General features: G+C 42.3%; 1 protein-coding gene across 6 annotated transcripts; it reads right to left on the reverse strand.

Moving 5' to 3' along the window:
- Nucleotides 1-2,253: 2,253 nt before the first annotated feature.
- On the reverse strand, nucleotides 2,254-10,042 carry nup42 (nucleoporin 42). Of its 6 annotated transcripts, none has more exons than XM_036144988.1 (7): nucleotides 9,784-10,042; nucleotides 7,695-7,986; nucleotides 7,506-7,594; nucleotides 7,310-7,386; nucleotides 4,803-4,889; nucleotides 4,592-4,694; nucleotides 2,254-4,183 (listed from the first exon to the last, which is right to left on the reverse strand). In XM_036144988.1, the coding sequence occupies exons 1-7, from the start codon at nucleotides 9,947-9,949 to the stop codon at nucleotides 3,690-3,692; spliced, it is 1,308 nt and encodes a 435-aa protein (XP_036000881.1). In that variant the 5' UTR covers nucleotides 9,950-10,042; the 3' UTR covers nucleotides 2,254-3,689. The 6 variants fall into 6 exon arrangements, with proteins under 6 accessions (XP_036000881.1, XP_021178086.2, XP_036000880.1 ...); XM_021322411.2 differs by having other exon boundaries at nucleotides 9,781-10,042; XM_036144987.1 differs by having other exon boundaries at nucleotides 9,778-10,042.
- Between the last annotated feature and the right edge of the window lie 2,367 nt (nucleotides 10,043-12,409).

The raw sequence follows: 12,409 nt of genomic DNA on the forward strand, positions 1-12,409 counted from the left end.
GATGCAACACACACAGATAGATAGATAGATAGATAGATAGATAGATAGATAGATAGATAGATAGATAGATAGATAGATAGATAGATAGATAGATAGATAGATAGATAGATAGATAGATAGATAGATAGATAGATAGATAGATAGATAGATAGATCGATCTATGTTTTCAGCAATGTTTTTCACTCAGTCCTCTGGAAGATCACCTGTGAGGTCAGACACTGATGTTGGACGAGAAGGGCTGGCTCACAGTCGGTGCCCTAATTCATCCCAAGGGTTGGTGTTTGGAGTTAGATATGCCGGACTGAGTACACAGCATATCTGTCTGGAAAGGAGCAGGTAGAGCCTGATTTCAAAGGCGGGACTAAGGGGGTCGTCGTCAACAGGTCAGAACCAATCTGATAGCAATGGAAGCGACGCGCTCTGTTTTTGTTTTTATTTGTAGTCCACGAAGCAACTAAAAACTCTGTATGTCCCTTGACTATTATGGTTACAGAAAAGCGCTGCTGCGTTACGGCTAATTCCGGCGTTAAGAGTGACGCGTCGCTAAGTCCCGCCTCCTGTGCTGTGATTGGTCCGGTCTGTTTAAGAGCTGAGAGCACGGAGCCTCACCAGACAGACTTACGCCCTGTGAGTCAGGCTAGGATTGGATTATCCGTAAGGGCCAGTGGGCCAGTGCCCAGGAGCACCAACCATGGGGGGCACCACATGACACATGCTTTAAAAATATATTTTTCATAAATTGGTATATTATTTACTTGAAATTGTTGAAAGACCATGCATTGTTCGTTTTGTGAACACTAATGTCACAATAATAATAAATGATAAATAAATCAAGATTTTTTTTATTTCAACATTTCTAAATGAGATATTTAAATATTGCTCACTGCTCATATGCCTACATGTAGTTGTGTAAGTTAGTAAATAGTAAATTACATTACAGAAATCCCCTTGATTATGTCTGATGTTTTTGACCGGAGGACAGCACGGGTAAGGGGGGGGGGGACTTTGAGGTATAGTGCCCAGGGGCACCACATTGTCTTAATACGGCCTGCTTGCGGACCTTGCTTTGTGCTCGGGTGTACAGGAGGAATGTTGGAACAGGAATGAGCCATCACCAAACCTTTCCCGGAGCATAAAAATGTTCCAAAATGTCTTGGTAGGCTGGAGCATTTTTCAATTGAACAAAGAGCCCGGGTCCAATTCATTTAAAAAATCTCAGTCTCACAACATAGTCTCATCTCATCTGCACTAAACTTTACACCTGACCCAGTGCAATTCGCCACTTGCGGCTTCTCGGTCATAGGAACCCATTGTCAGACTTTCTATGACCTGATTTTGACCAAATCTGAATACCGGTGACCTTTGGAGCTCTTTTATCTGACCTTCCACATCACGGCTCGGCAGCTGTCATTCTCAGTCGCTTCCGCTCTGTTCTAATTGCAGATTACAGGAGACTCTGGGACATTTGGTATCGTTTCACTACTGGTTTTATCGCACAGGTGGCATCCTATCACAGAATTTATACTTTTATACGCCCGTGGCCATGGAAGTGACCCGATTTCAATGATTCGGATTAATGAGCGAATCCTTTTGGCAATATACTCCATCGAGAGCTCCATATGTTGTGAAAATCTAGTTTATTTTACAGAGGGTGAGTTTCACTGCCTGAGGCGGAGGGAGCACTAGGGCTGAGACGGGTTTAGGAATAAGCAGAAGAGCATCGTCTCTGATAATGCAAGGTGTCCGTTGAGAATTCAAACATGAATAGCAGCAAAGCGGACTTTATTTTTCTACAGTAAAGTCTTTCATTTTCTTCCAAGGGCACATCACACCTGCTGGTAAAGGCAAGTGAATTTCTTTTAACTAATCAAAGCGTTGAGGGTTTTTTTAATTAGTTGTCAATGACCTGGTTTCTTGAGATAAAATTATATGACATGAGACGAAGGTTTATTTCTCTTACCCACTCTTCAAAACAGGAAAGTGAAGAGTCCTTGCCCTTCAAATAAGACCTTGTTTTTGGGGGTTTTCCCTAATTCAAGCTGCTTTCAACTTTTTTAATTAGGTTTAAACATTTCCTTACCAAGATAAGCACACGTTTGCCTTACTGGGAAAGCATGAGCTCACGTCTTCCCCAATTTGAAGAGGCCAAGAAGAACGAGCAGCTGTCTCAGGTCGTATCCGAGGCTCATTATGATAGGAAATAAGGGATTTTTTTTCTAAATGAACTAGCCTAAGAAAGGAAAGGACACAAGAAAATCTTCCAGTCGCATTTATTGTATAATAATGGACACTTGAACAGCATGTATGTTTCCATTTTGAGGAGCAAAAGGCAAAATAGAAATAGATCCTTTTTGTCCTATGAAATCTTTTAATTGCTTTTTTTTTTTTTTTTTTTTTTTGCCACGTCAGTAGTTGCGGCAGCAGGTCCTTCGCTAAAAACAAATAATGATTTCTCAATGTGGCAGTCTCTTCCACTGAAACAAATGTACTCAAATTAAATGATGCTGATGCTATGAATGATGGTTGCTTTCTACACAACATCCCCAGGTGTGCAAATAAATGTGAAGGCTGCCGTACAGGGTGACAAAAGGAGAAGATGAAAAAAAAAATACATCTGGCTGTGTGTGTGTGTGTGTGCGCAAACATCCAAACATCCCTGGCCTCATCATCCCCCGCTTGTAACACAGCTCTGATCTGCTCTCTCCACCCGTGCACACATCCCGCATCAACGCAAAAGCACACAGGCAATTTGATGGAGCTGCCCTGCAAATTAAATGAGTTCCAGTGAAATGAGAGTGCCTTTTTCATGAGATAGGCCCCCCCTTTTTAATCTGCTGAATTATTTATGTTTTATCTGCTGGCGGAGGAGAAGGCTTGGACGGGGAAGGGGATGGGCCGCCGAGGTAGGAGGTAGGAGAGAAGCCGCCAGCCGTGGATGTTCCTGCAACAATTTTCAGGGACGCGTCTCCGTTGTGACAGTCGCCACCTTTTGACCCGGCGGCAAACACCTCGGTCGGCTCACTTTCACCCCTCCACTGACAAGGCGAGCTCCTCGTCAGCTGAAAATGTGCAGCAGTCAGCAGTGCAGTGGCCTCTGTAGTAAAACTGCTTATTGCCTACTGCGCTCACACCTTGCTTATCTGCAGACCCTCTGGTGCTCTGTGCTCTGCGTGTGAATGATTTTCCACTCGTAGATCTTAACTTGTCGTTTTTAAGATTGTAGAGAACTACTGCTCACATCAAAGCGAAGGTAGTTCATCAGAAACAAGCATGAAGGCGCTACGGCTTTTGTTGGGACGCCCTCTTCTGGCTACCGCCTGTAAATGCGGCTTGGTGTGACCTATATAGTGCTGCAATAAATACATTTAAAAAAACTTTGATTCTGAATAATTGTAAGACCTTTCTTTAATGTTAAGTCGTAGGAACTATTCTTGATTGTTTACAGATAAATATTCAAATTCAAAATCAGGATTTTCATCAAAAATGAAAAGAAAAAAAAAATCTGCCAAATGGAGGGGAAAAAAAAAATCTAAATCTGCATTTTTTTGGTGCAGAACACGAGTCCCGAGTAGAAATCTGTACTAATTTTTAAAGGTGCACCTAAACATTGTTGCTAAATGTATTAAATACTTTCTTTGGCCCGGTTAAAATCCACACACAACGCACACGGACATTTTTGTTTCTCGGTGTCAGACGGCTAGCATGCTAGCTGGTGGAGGCTTTAGTGGGATCTGTCCTAAAGTGAACCTCTTGGCTTTGAACTGGTTCAGTTCTTCCTGGGTCAGTTTGCTCTCGGGCGAGAACAGGGCGCCTGTGGCCTCTCCGACCGCGGCAGCTCCGGCTGCGGGTGAAGCGGTCGCCGCCCCGAAGGCGGTGCCGCTGCCGGCCCCGAAGGCGCTCCCGAACCCTCCCCCGGCGTTTCCCGCCGCGGAGGAGAAGCTGAACCCCGAGGCCGATCCGAATCCTGAAGAGGCCGCGGGCTTCTCTGCGCTCGGGGCGGCGAACGAGAAGGACGAAGCGGAAGGTGTCGAGGAGGATCCGAACCCGGACGGGGGTTGTGTCGGAGCAGCTAAGAGGCCACCAAACCCAGTTGAAGGCGAAGACGTAGATGAAGAACCGAAGCCGCTGCTTGGAGCTGGGAAACCGAAGCTGCTGGTCTGGGCTGGTGGTGCAGCGTCGAAGCCTGCATGGTGACGATGATTAGAGTTAGCAAGAGAGCAATGGGCAGGGAAACAGTTGATTCAACCATTCAGTCAATAAACCTGAGTTCTTCAAAAGGTCTAGTCAAAGTCTAGACGTAAATGTGATTTGCAGTCTGGGTCTTTCTGAGTATTACCGTCTATTCTTTTCTTTCCACTTCACGCCTATTTGCACGACTTTCTACAGGTTGATCCCATAAAATCTCAACAAAAACACTTTAACTTTTGAGGTTGTAACGTAACTACTGCTAACATACAATCACAAGGCACTGTGTACATACGAATGATTGGCTGCGCGTTCATAGAGCTTCACTGGATCTCACTGACCTCTGAATTTCCAATCTCCACTTTACATGCAGCAACATGCACTATTTGATTGTTTTTGCTCTCACCTTTTCTTCCAAAGGTGGATGTGGAGGAGCCAAACCCGGTCGCCGGCGTAGAACCGAAGCCGCTCGAAGACAACTGAGGAGCCGTTCCGTTTAACTCGGCGAGCTGCGAACAAAACAAGTGTCAAAACCTGCTTAATGGACTTTAAAATCCCTCTTAAGGCAAATGGAAACGTTCTGACTCTGACTGGATTTGAGCGTGCGCGCGTCTCACCAAAGCCAGACGTGTGGACGGACTCATAACCTTCAGCTCCTGGACTCTGCTTTTCCACTGGCTGAGCAGCTGATTAACACCGTTAATCTGAAAGCACAGAGCTGGAGTTGTTACGGCCGGTGCGCAACACAAAACGGGTTCGTTTGTTAAAGGAGAAGTCCGGTCAACAAGGAGAAACCAGGGGATCATTAGCTTTACCTAAAACTAATACGTTTGTGGTGATTTAAGGAATTTAGCGTTAATCAATAAGAAAATAAAAGCATACATTGTCGTCTCGATCACTGTGTATGGGGGCGGCCATTATTGCCCAAATATGGGCAAAAATGGTCGCCTGACATCACATCCTGTGACGTAATGTCGCGGTAAGGCACCGCGCTCTACAAGCTAATTTAATAGGAGCTGTTCTACACAGCTGCGATCAACAACAATGCGGTACCGCGCACGTGACGTCACCGTCTCAAGAGCAACGCCCCTTTTGCCGCTTAGGTAGGGCATACAGGAGAGAAAGCACGGATAACAGATATGACCGACTTTACAGCCGTTAAACTTTCCCAAGACGATGTCCCAGGCACACGGTTTACTGGTCGCACTGTCGAAGAACACACCAACCTTCAGCTCAAACGATGGCTTGAGGTTCGAGGGCTTAAAAAGACTGGAAAACTGGCCGAGTTGATGAATGGTAAGCTTTGTTTTTTTTTTCCTGCGCGGCGATCATGGCAGCGTCGGCCGTTTTTTTTTTTTTTTTTTGTTTGCAATCACCGTCCAGGAATGGGTATATGTTTAATGTTTGTCTCATTTGAAATGTTTTTGAGTAAGCTATCCTGGTAGCAGGCTATCATGTTAGCGCCTGCTACCATGATAGCCTATATGCGATCATGGTAGCAGGCGCTTCTTTATTAACATGTCGGCCACCAAAATACTCTTACCTTGACTTGATGTCGCTGGAATTGGGTCAGGATGTTCTTCGGTTGTGCCCTTTCCTCCGACAAAATGCTGGCTACATATGTAGGTGAATTTGGTAACTTTTTCCGGGTTGAACTGTTGTGTAGGCCGACCGCCCCGAAGCGTACACATTTCTCCTTGGCAGTCTTGAAGAAAACATCCTTCATATGCGGCCGATCAGCGTAACTCGAGTCGCTGTTGCACGTTCCATAGCAACAATGTTTAAAAACCATGGTTTTAGATTTGGAAAAAGCAGTCGTTTACCGAGTAAAACCTAGGCTAACGCACGTCTCTTACAGCGAAACAACGGCGGCTTTTCCGGAGTTTGCCCCACTGCGTACCACGTGATGTGACGTCATCATGACGTTGTGTTTCTAAAAATAGCTCGCGCGCGGTACCGCATTACTTAGGATTTCCAGAGGACTTCACCGTTGAAATTCGCGACAGCTATTGTTGAAGCAACAATGCTCACGTGCATGGCAGTAGGATGTAACAATACATCAGGTAAAAGGTGAAAAAACATTAGTTTTTTCACCTTTCCAATTCATGATCCACCATGGGCTCTTTTGTCGGAATACCTACTTGCCATCTAACTTCTGGCCAGAGAGAAAACACGTCATCTGTAGCCAACATTTCGAAGAAGAATGTCTTCAAGATGACATGAGAGCGAGACTTTTCAGTAGGTTCTTCTTTTTTTATAATGTAGAATTTGCGGGGACATTTGTTTACCCGATCAGAGCGGCGGAGGGATACGACGAACTTGGAAAGAGTGCTTATTTTATGCGACTTTAGTCTTTTGCTTTCTAAAGTCGCTTGTAAATTTCATGAGTTGTGGGTTGCAGTTTTTTTTGGGCTTGTTTCTGAAAGTGAATTCGATTGTTTGGGCTCTAAACTAAGTGACGCCGAAATATCCCTCCGCCTCATAACGCGCTGCAGCTCATCCTGACAGGAGGAGAGTAAACTCAGAAAGAGCCGATCAGGACATATTTTCTGGAGTTTACGGTTGCAATAACTGATGAAAACTGGAAATCACCATTTTGAGCAGAGATTTGTTCTAAAGATGAGTTTTCAGATGAGATGAGTTTTTACTACCTGATAACATTGCAAAACCCAACCTATAAACTGTACTTTAATGCTTATTTGTTGTATTTTTATGTCTCTAAAACGTAAAATTAGTATTATTTTAAATTTAAATGCTTAATACCATGTCTATCTTTGTTTAAGAGGTTAAAAAAAATATATTTCGGCATGAAAACGGGTATTTATTTACAAGGGGACAGATAGGGCATTGGGAGTTGCTCGACAGCCGATCCCGTAACCTGACATCACAAACTGGGAGGTGGCAGTACTGTTCTTCACCAAGATGAATGCCTCCATTTAAGCATATTCAAATGGAAATTACTCTTAATTAAAAAAGCGTATCATTTATTGAACAGTATGTAATAATTTTATATTTAAAGTACTTTCAGCAGCTTGAATTCTGATTTTGACCGGACTTCTCCTTTTAAAAAGAAACGCTTGCAAAAATGACAGAGCACAGGACGGAACGCAGGCGGAGCGCTTACGTAGCCCTGCAGGTCTCCCGATGCCCTCGTGGAGTAGTACTCCAACCTGAGCTCCTCTGGAGAGAGATCAGTGAACCCTGCAGGCAAAACAACAGAGTCCCGCGTTCAAATTAAAACGGCCACGTTACGAAGCAGCCCTGGAACAGAAATAAATAAATCAGAAAAATGGGTTTTTGTATGAATGTTGGATGCAAACCAGATATGGACGTCTTGAAGTAGGAGTAACACGAGAAGCCCCACTGTCCTGAGCTCTCCCAGGCGTCCATGTCCATCTGGATGACTTCACTGGTCAGGTGTGGGACATGAGCACACAGGTGAACACCATACAACAGGCTTCACGGTTCGGTCAAAAACAACTTTATGTGAAAGACGCCAGCGAGCTCACAGTTTTTTATCGTCGTCTTCATCCCCGGCTGTTCCTTCTGCCACTGCTGCTCCTCCTCTTCTTCCTCCTCCTCCTCGGTCAAACGCGTTGGAAGCATTGAGAGCCGAGAATCGATTCTGAGTTGAGAAGCTGAAATCAGAGCTCTTCAAGTTTTCTCTTCTCCCCCCTCCCCCGCCTCCTCCTCCTCCTCCTCCAGAACCCCAGTCACTGCTTCCCTGTGAGGAGAAGGACGACGGTTGGATAAAGCCTCCTCTTTGCTGGGATGGATTCACCCAAACTCTGTTCCGAAACCCTGGAAGCAAAAAACGGAGAGAAACGTCATTGTGGCTCATGGAAAAGCAGAGATTTGAGGCAATTCTGTCAGAAACGTGATAAAGGAGAGATTCCTTTTCTTCAACGTCCTTAGGTACAACGGTCCTGTAATAAAAGCTGTCTGGCCAAAATATAGTGTCATTCTTTATCTGACACCGCGCGCCTGATCTCATCTTTTAGCCCAGAAAGCCGGTGACACTCGACACGTGACAAATTTAGAGGACATTATCAGGCTGGATTCTTGATTTGTAGCGTTAACATTTCTCCTATCCTATTTAATTTTCACGATTCTTACATCATTCTGTAACTAGACTGCTGTTCTTCCTCTTTTCTTTTCTTAACTTGAACATGTCACTTTTATCAGACGCTAATGACCATTTGCTCACTCTTTAGCTTAGCTGGGAGCGTTTGTCTGATACATTCATATAAATCGCAGTTTCCACATTCCTCTGTGAATCGACTGCTGCTTCTCTTCCTTTCTTTTTAACTTAAACATCTCATTAATATCTTCATTTGCTGTATTATCTATGAATAATTAGCCGGTACGTTTCCCCTTCTGATAAGTCTCTCCCCCCTGTAGTTCAGCCTAATCTTAAATGTAACTTTTTTTTCCTTTTCATATTGTGTTTTTGCATTTCTGAGGGTCTTCTCTAGGAATGCTCATTCTGTGTTTTTCCATGGGTGTTTTTGACCTGTGTCTGTGTGTTATGTGTGCATTCAGAGCTGAAGTCTCACCAAAATTTCCCCATGACTGCATAATGACAATAAAGAGTTTTGATTCTTGATCTTCACAAGGCAAGCCAGCCCTGGTATCTGCTTTCCAGAAGCTAGTCTATGTTTTCTTAGTCTAGAAATGCTTACATAGTGGGGAGCTATAGAGTAACAATCCACGTGGGCCGCCTTTTGATAAGATAAGATAGACTTTATTGATCTCACAGTGGAGAAATTCACTTGTCACATCGGCTCTTATAATCAGTGAAGGTGCCAAAAGGAAGAAAAGGTGCATGAGATAAATACAGTGCGTCCACATATATACAGTGTATTGGGAAAAATAGAAAAAGAAATGAAGATATTTATGGTGACTTATATACATATGGATTTGACATTGTACATTAAAGTGGCACCAGGTAAAGAACAGCTGATGAAAAGCAAGTAAGAATTTGTCAAGACATCCATTTATGAATTTTAGGAACAGACAGCTCAAATCTTGCCATTTTCTATGAAGGATGTGAAGCACGACACATGTTCGCTGACTGATCATGGTAAGGAAGTATAACAACATGGCTGGATGGATGTTAGACAAAAATGGATGGTTTGTATAAATGGATTGACTGACTGATGGTTGATGGATCCAAACTAAACAAATGGATGACGAACAGTCGGCAGGATGTAGCGTTAATTAATAAGGATGGACGATGTGGAAAAGGGGGAATATACAGACAGGTGGCTGGATGGGTGAGGGATAAATGGATGGATCCAACTTTAAGACAGCGAAATGGGGAATATTGTCTGAAAACTCTAGTTTTCTCAAAGTCAAAGCAGGAACCCTGGAATTAAGGAGGTCCAGCAGCGCCGCACCAAACAGTCGGAAGCGTCCAGTAAACTTCATCAACATGATGGACCAACATATTGTTATAGAGAAGCCTACTGCATGTGGTCTCTAGCGAGGAGGAAGCTAAAAGCATGCATTCCTCTGGAGATGCTTATTAGGTCAAGTCATATAAATAATTAGAAATAATAAGCAAAGCTTTCATCGCGTTACCTCCTCCTCCTCCTCCTCCTCCTCCTCCTCCTCCTCTGGGCTGCTGCTGCTGACCACCGGAGCGGCCGTAGCTGTCGTTATAACCTCCTCCCCCTCCTCTGCTTTCTCCTCTCGGGTGCTCATTCCAGCATTTCTCCCCGTAGCGACAGCGGCCCTGGAGGAAAAAGTTACACACGACCATTTTAAACGCGGCGCGAAGGAGCGTCAGCTCACAAGGGTCTTTCTGTTTACGAAAAACAGCGTCGCGCCAGATGACGTCATCGTCTCGCGCCGGTCAGTGCTAAGAGCAACACAGCGACCTCGCGTGGCAGCTTCCAAAGACCTCTGCTTAATGTTTTTTCCCCACTCTAGTGGTCACGTGCATTTAAAAAAAAAGGGTGAGGGAAGGGGTAAACGATGACGTAGAAAACACAATGAAGATGAATGAAGATGTTTTTGTCACTTTTATCTGAAAAAATAAAACAAAAAGACTTTTGGTTCAGTTTTAGCTAATGTTTTGGATCAAAAAGGTATGGCATTGATAAAACCTAAACGTTAAATCACATATAGAAAGTAATTTTTTTTTGTAAAGCATAAAAAAGAAGCATATATCTTTTCAAAAACATCTGTATTTTCCTGAATATCTTTGGGCAAATAATCTATGGAATGACAAGAGAGAAGGGGCACTTCTTGGAAGATGCGGGCCCCTTTAAAGCTAGAAAAACATGATAACTATAGTCAAACGTGGAGGTAGTAGTGTAAAGGTCTGCAAGGCTTCTTTGTAGCTACATGACATGGATGACTTTGCGTAAATAACAGAATCATGAAGGTTGCTCTCTGCCAGAAAAGCCTTGGTCAGGGTCATTTTGCAACCTTAAGCTTAAAAGCACTTGGGTTATCCAGCAGCAAAATTATCCAACACATGCCAAGACCACTCCTAAATGACTCAAGAAAATAACATTTTGGAGTAGGCTCGTCAAAATCTGGACTTAAATCCAATTGAGATGCGGTTGCATCACCTTGAACAGGTTTGATATGTCCAGAAAGCCTCCAATGTGGCTGAAATAAACAATTCTGCAAAGAAGAATGGGCCATAATTCCCCCACAGTGGGTAGCACAACCAGTTAGTAGGTTGGCGGCACAATTACTTTTGCACACATAGAGAGAGATGTTGACTCTGATAGGTTTTTGTCTTCATAAATCAAATAATAAAATAAAAGCTGCCTTGTGTATTTACTGCTTATCTTTGTTTGCTGTTACACTTAATGATCTGAAACTGTGACAGTAAAAAAATACAGAAGAATTCTGCAGGGAGGTATTCACTTTTCTGTTGCATTGTGATTAACATGGAATTAATGTATCAAAGACAATGATATTAAACCTTACTTTTATAGGTGTTTACCACCTGATTTTAGTACATTTAAATACAGTTACCTAGTTGTGAAGAGCATAGTGTAGATTCCTCAATATATTTTTAATAAGGAAGGTTGTTCTATGTTGTGTATTAACACTTTTAAGTTTTATTGAACAGAAGAAATTTAAGGTATGGCATTTAATTACTGCTTCATTGGACATTCTACTGTTTGGAATCTTTATATTAGGTTTTCAAAACATCATATATTCAGCATTCCTAAAAAAAAAAAGGTTTCATTGACAAAATAATGATTTTTAAACTCTGATATATCACATGCCATTTCTTTGCTATGCATAAGTTCAGGACTTAGCACTGAATCTAGAGGTACCCCACAGGTAGTCTGCCATAAATCAGTCAATATTACTTATTGATATCCATTAGTAAGGTAAATGTTATTTTTATTTGCATGAATAAATGTCCATTTTGAGCAGGATAAACATCTTAAACAAAGTGAAATGCATTAAAACATTGCTATACAGCTCACATCATATATATATATAAGTGTTATCAACAAAATTAGTGAAATTTCAACTCTTTGATGTTGTTTATGTACCATATCAAAAGTTCAGAACCCAGTACTGAACCTTGCTGTACTCCACAGTCCGCTTTCAATGAATTAGAACCGGCATTATTTATTTGTAAGAACTGATAGCAATGAATAGGGCAAGCAGATGACTTTTTATTGTAAAGGATTTTCAGCAGAATATACATCTTCAACAAACGAATGGTTAATAATGCATGTTACATAATGCATTTTAACACAACTCCAGGCTGAAGGCCAAATTTGAATTGCTTATAACCTTACAAAGAAAGAATTTAACTTTGACCATTTCTGGCTGGTAAAAACAGATGAAAGGTCTGATCAAGCTTTATTAAAAACATGGAGAAGAATAAACAATGTAGAGATTAACAGCAATGTTGTGTTTTAGTCCACAAAGAAATAAAGAGCTTCCACTTCTTTCTTGCAAAGTACCTTCCCTCTAAACTTTATATCCGTCTTCTTAATATATCACCCTTGGTCTATTATTGTGACAGCTTCAGGGTACCATCTGCTGCGTCCAACAGTGGACGACCTGATGCATCATAATAATTTGACTCAGTATTGTACATGCAATGTGGTATTTTTATATTCTTGCCATGAATAAAAATAAACTAAACAATCATTTGGGCATTTTTAAAACCCACAAAATAAAAAAATAAAACAATAAACAGCTTGCAACAAACAAAACTGAATAATGTATTTCATAT

This window comes from Fundulus heteroclitus, chromosome 13 (genome assembly GCF_011125445.2).
Source record: "Fundulus heteroclitus isolate FHET01 chromosome 13, MU-UCD_Fhet_4.1, whole genome shotgun sequence".
In the NCBI taxonomy this organism is placed as follows: domain Eukaryota; kingdom Metazoa; phylum Chordata; class Actinopteri; order Cyprinodontiformes; family Fundulidae; genus Fundulus; species Fundulus heteroclitus.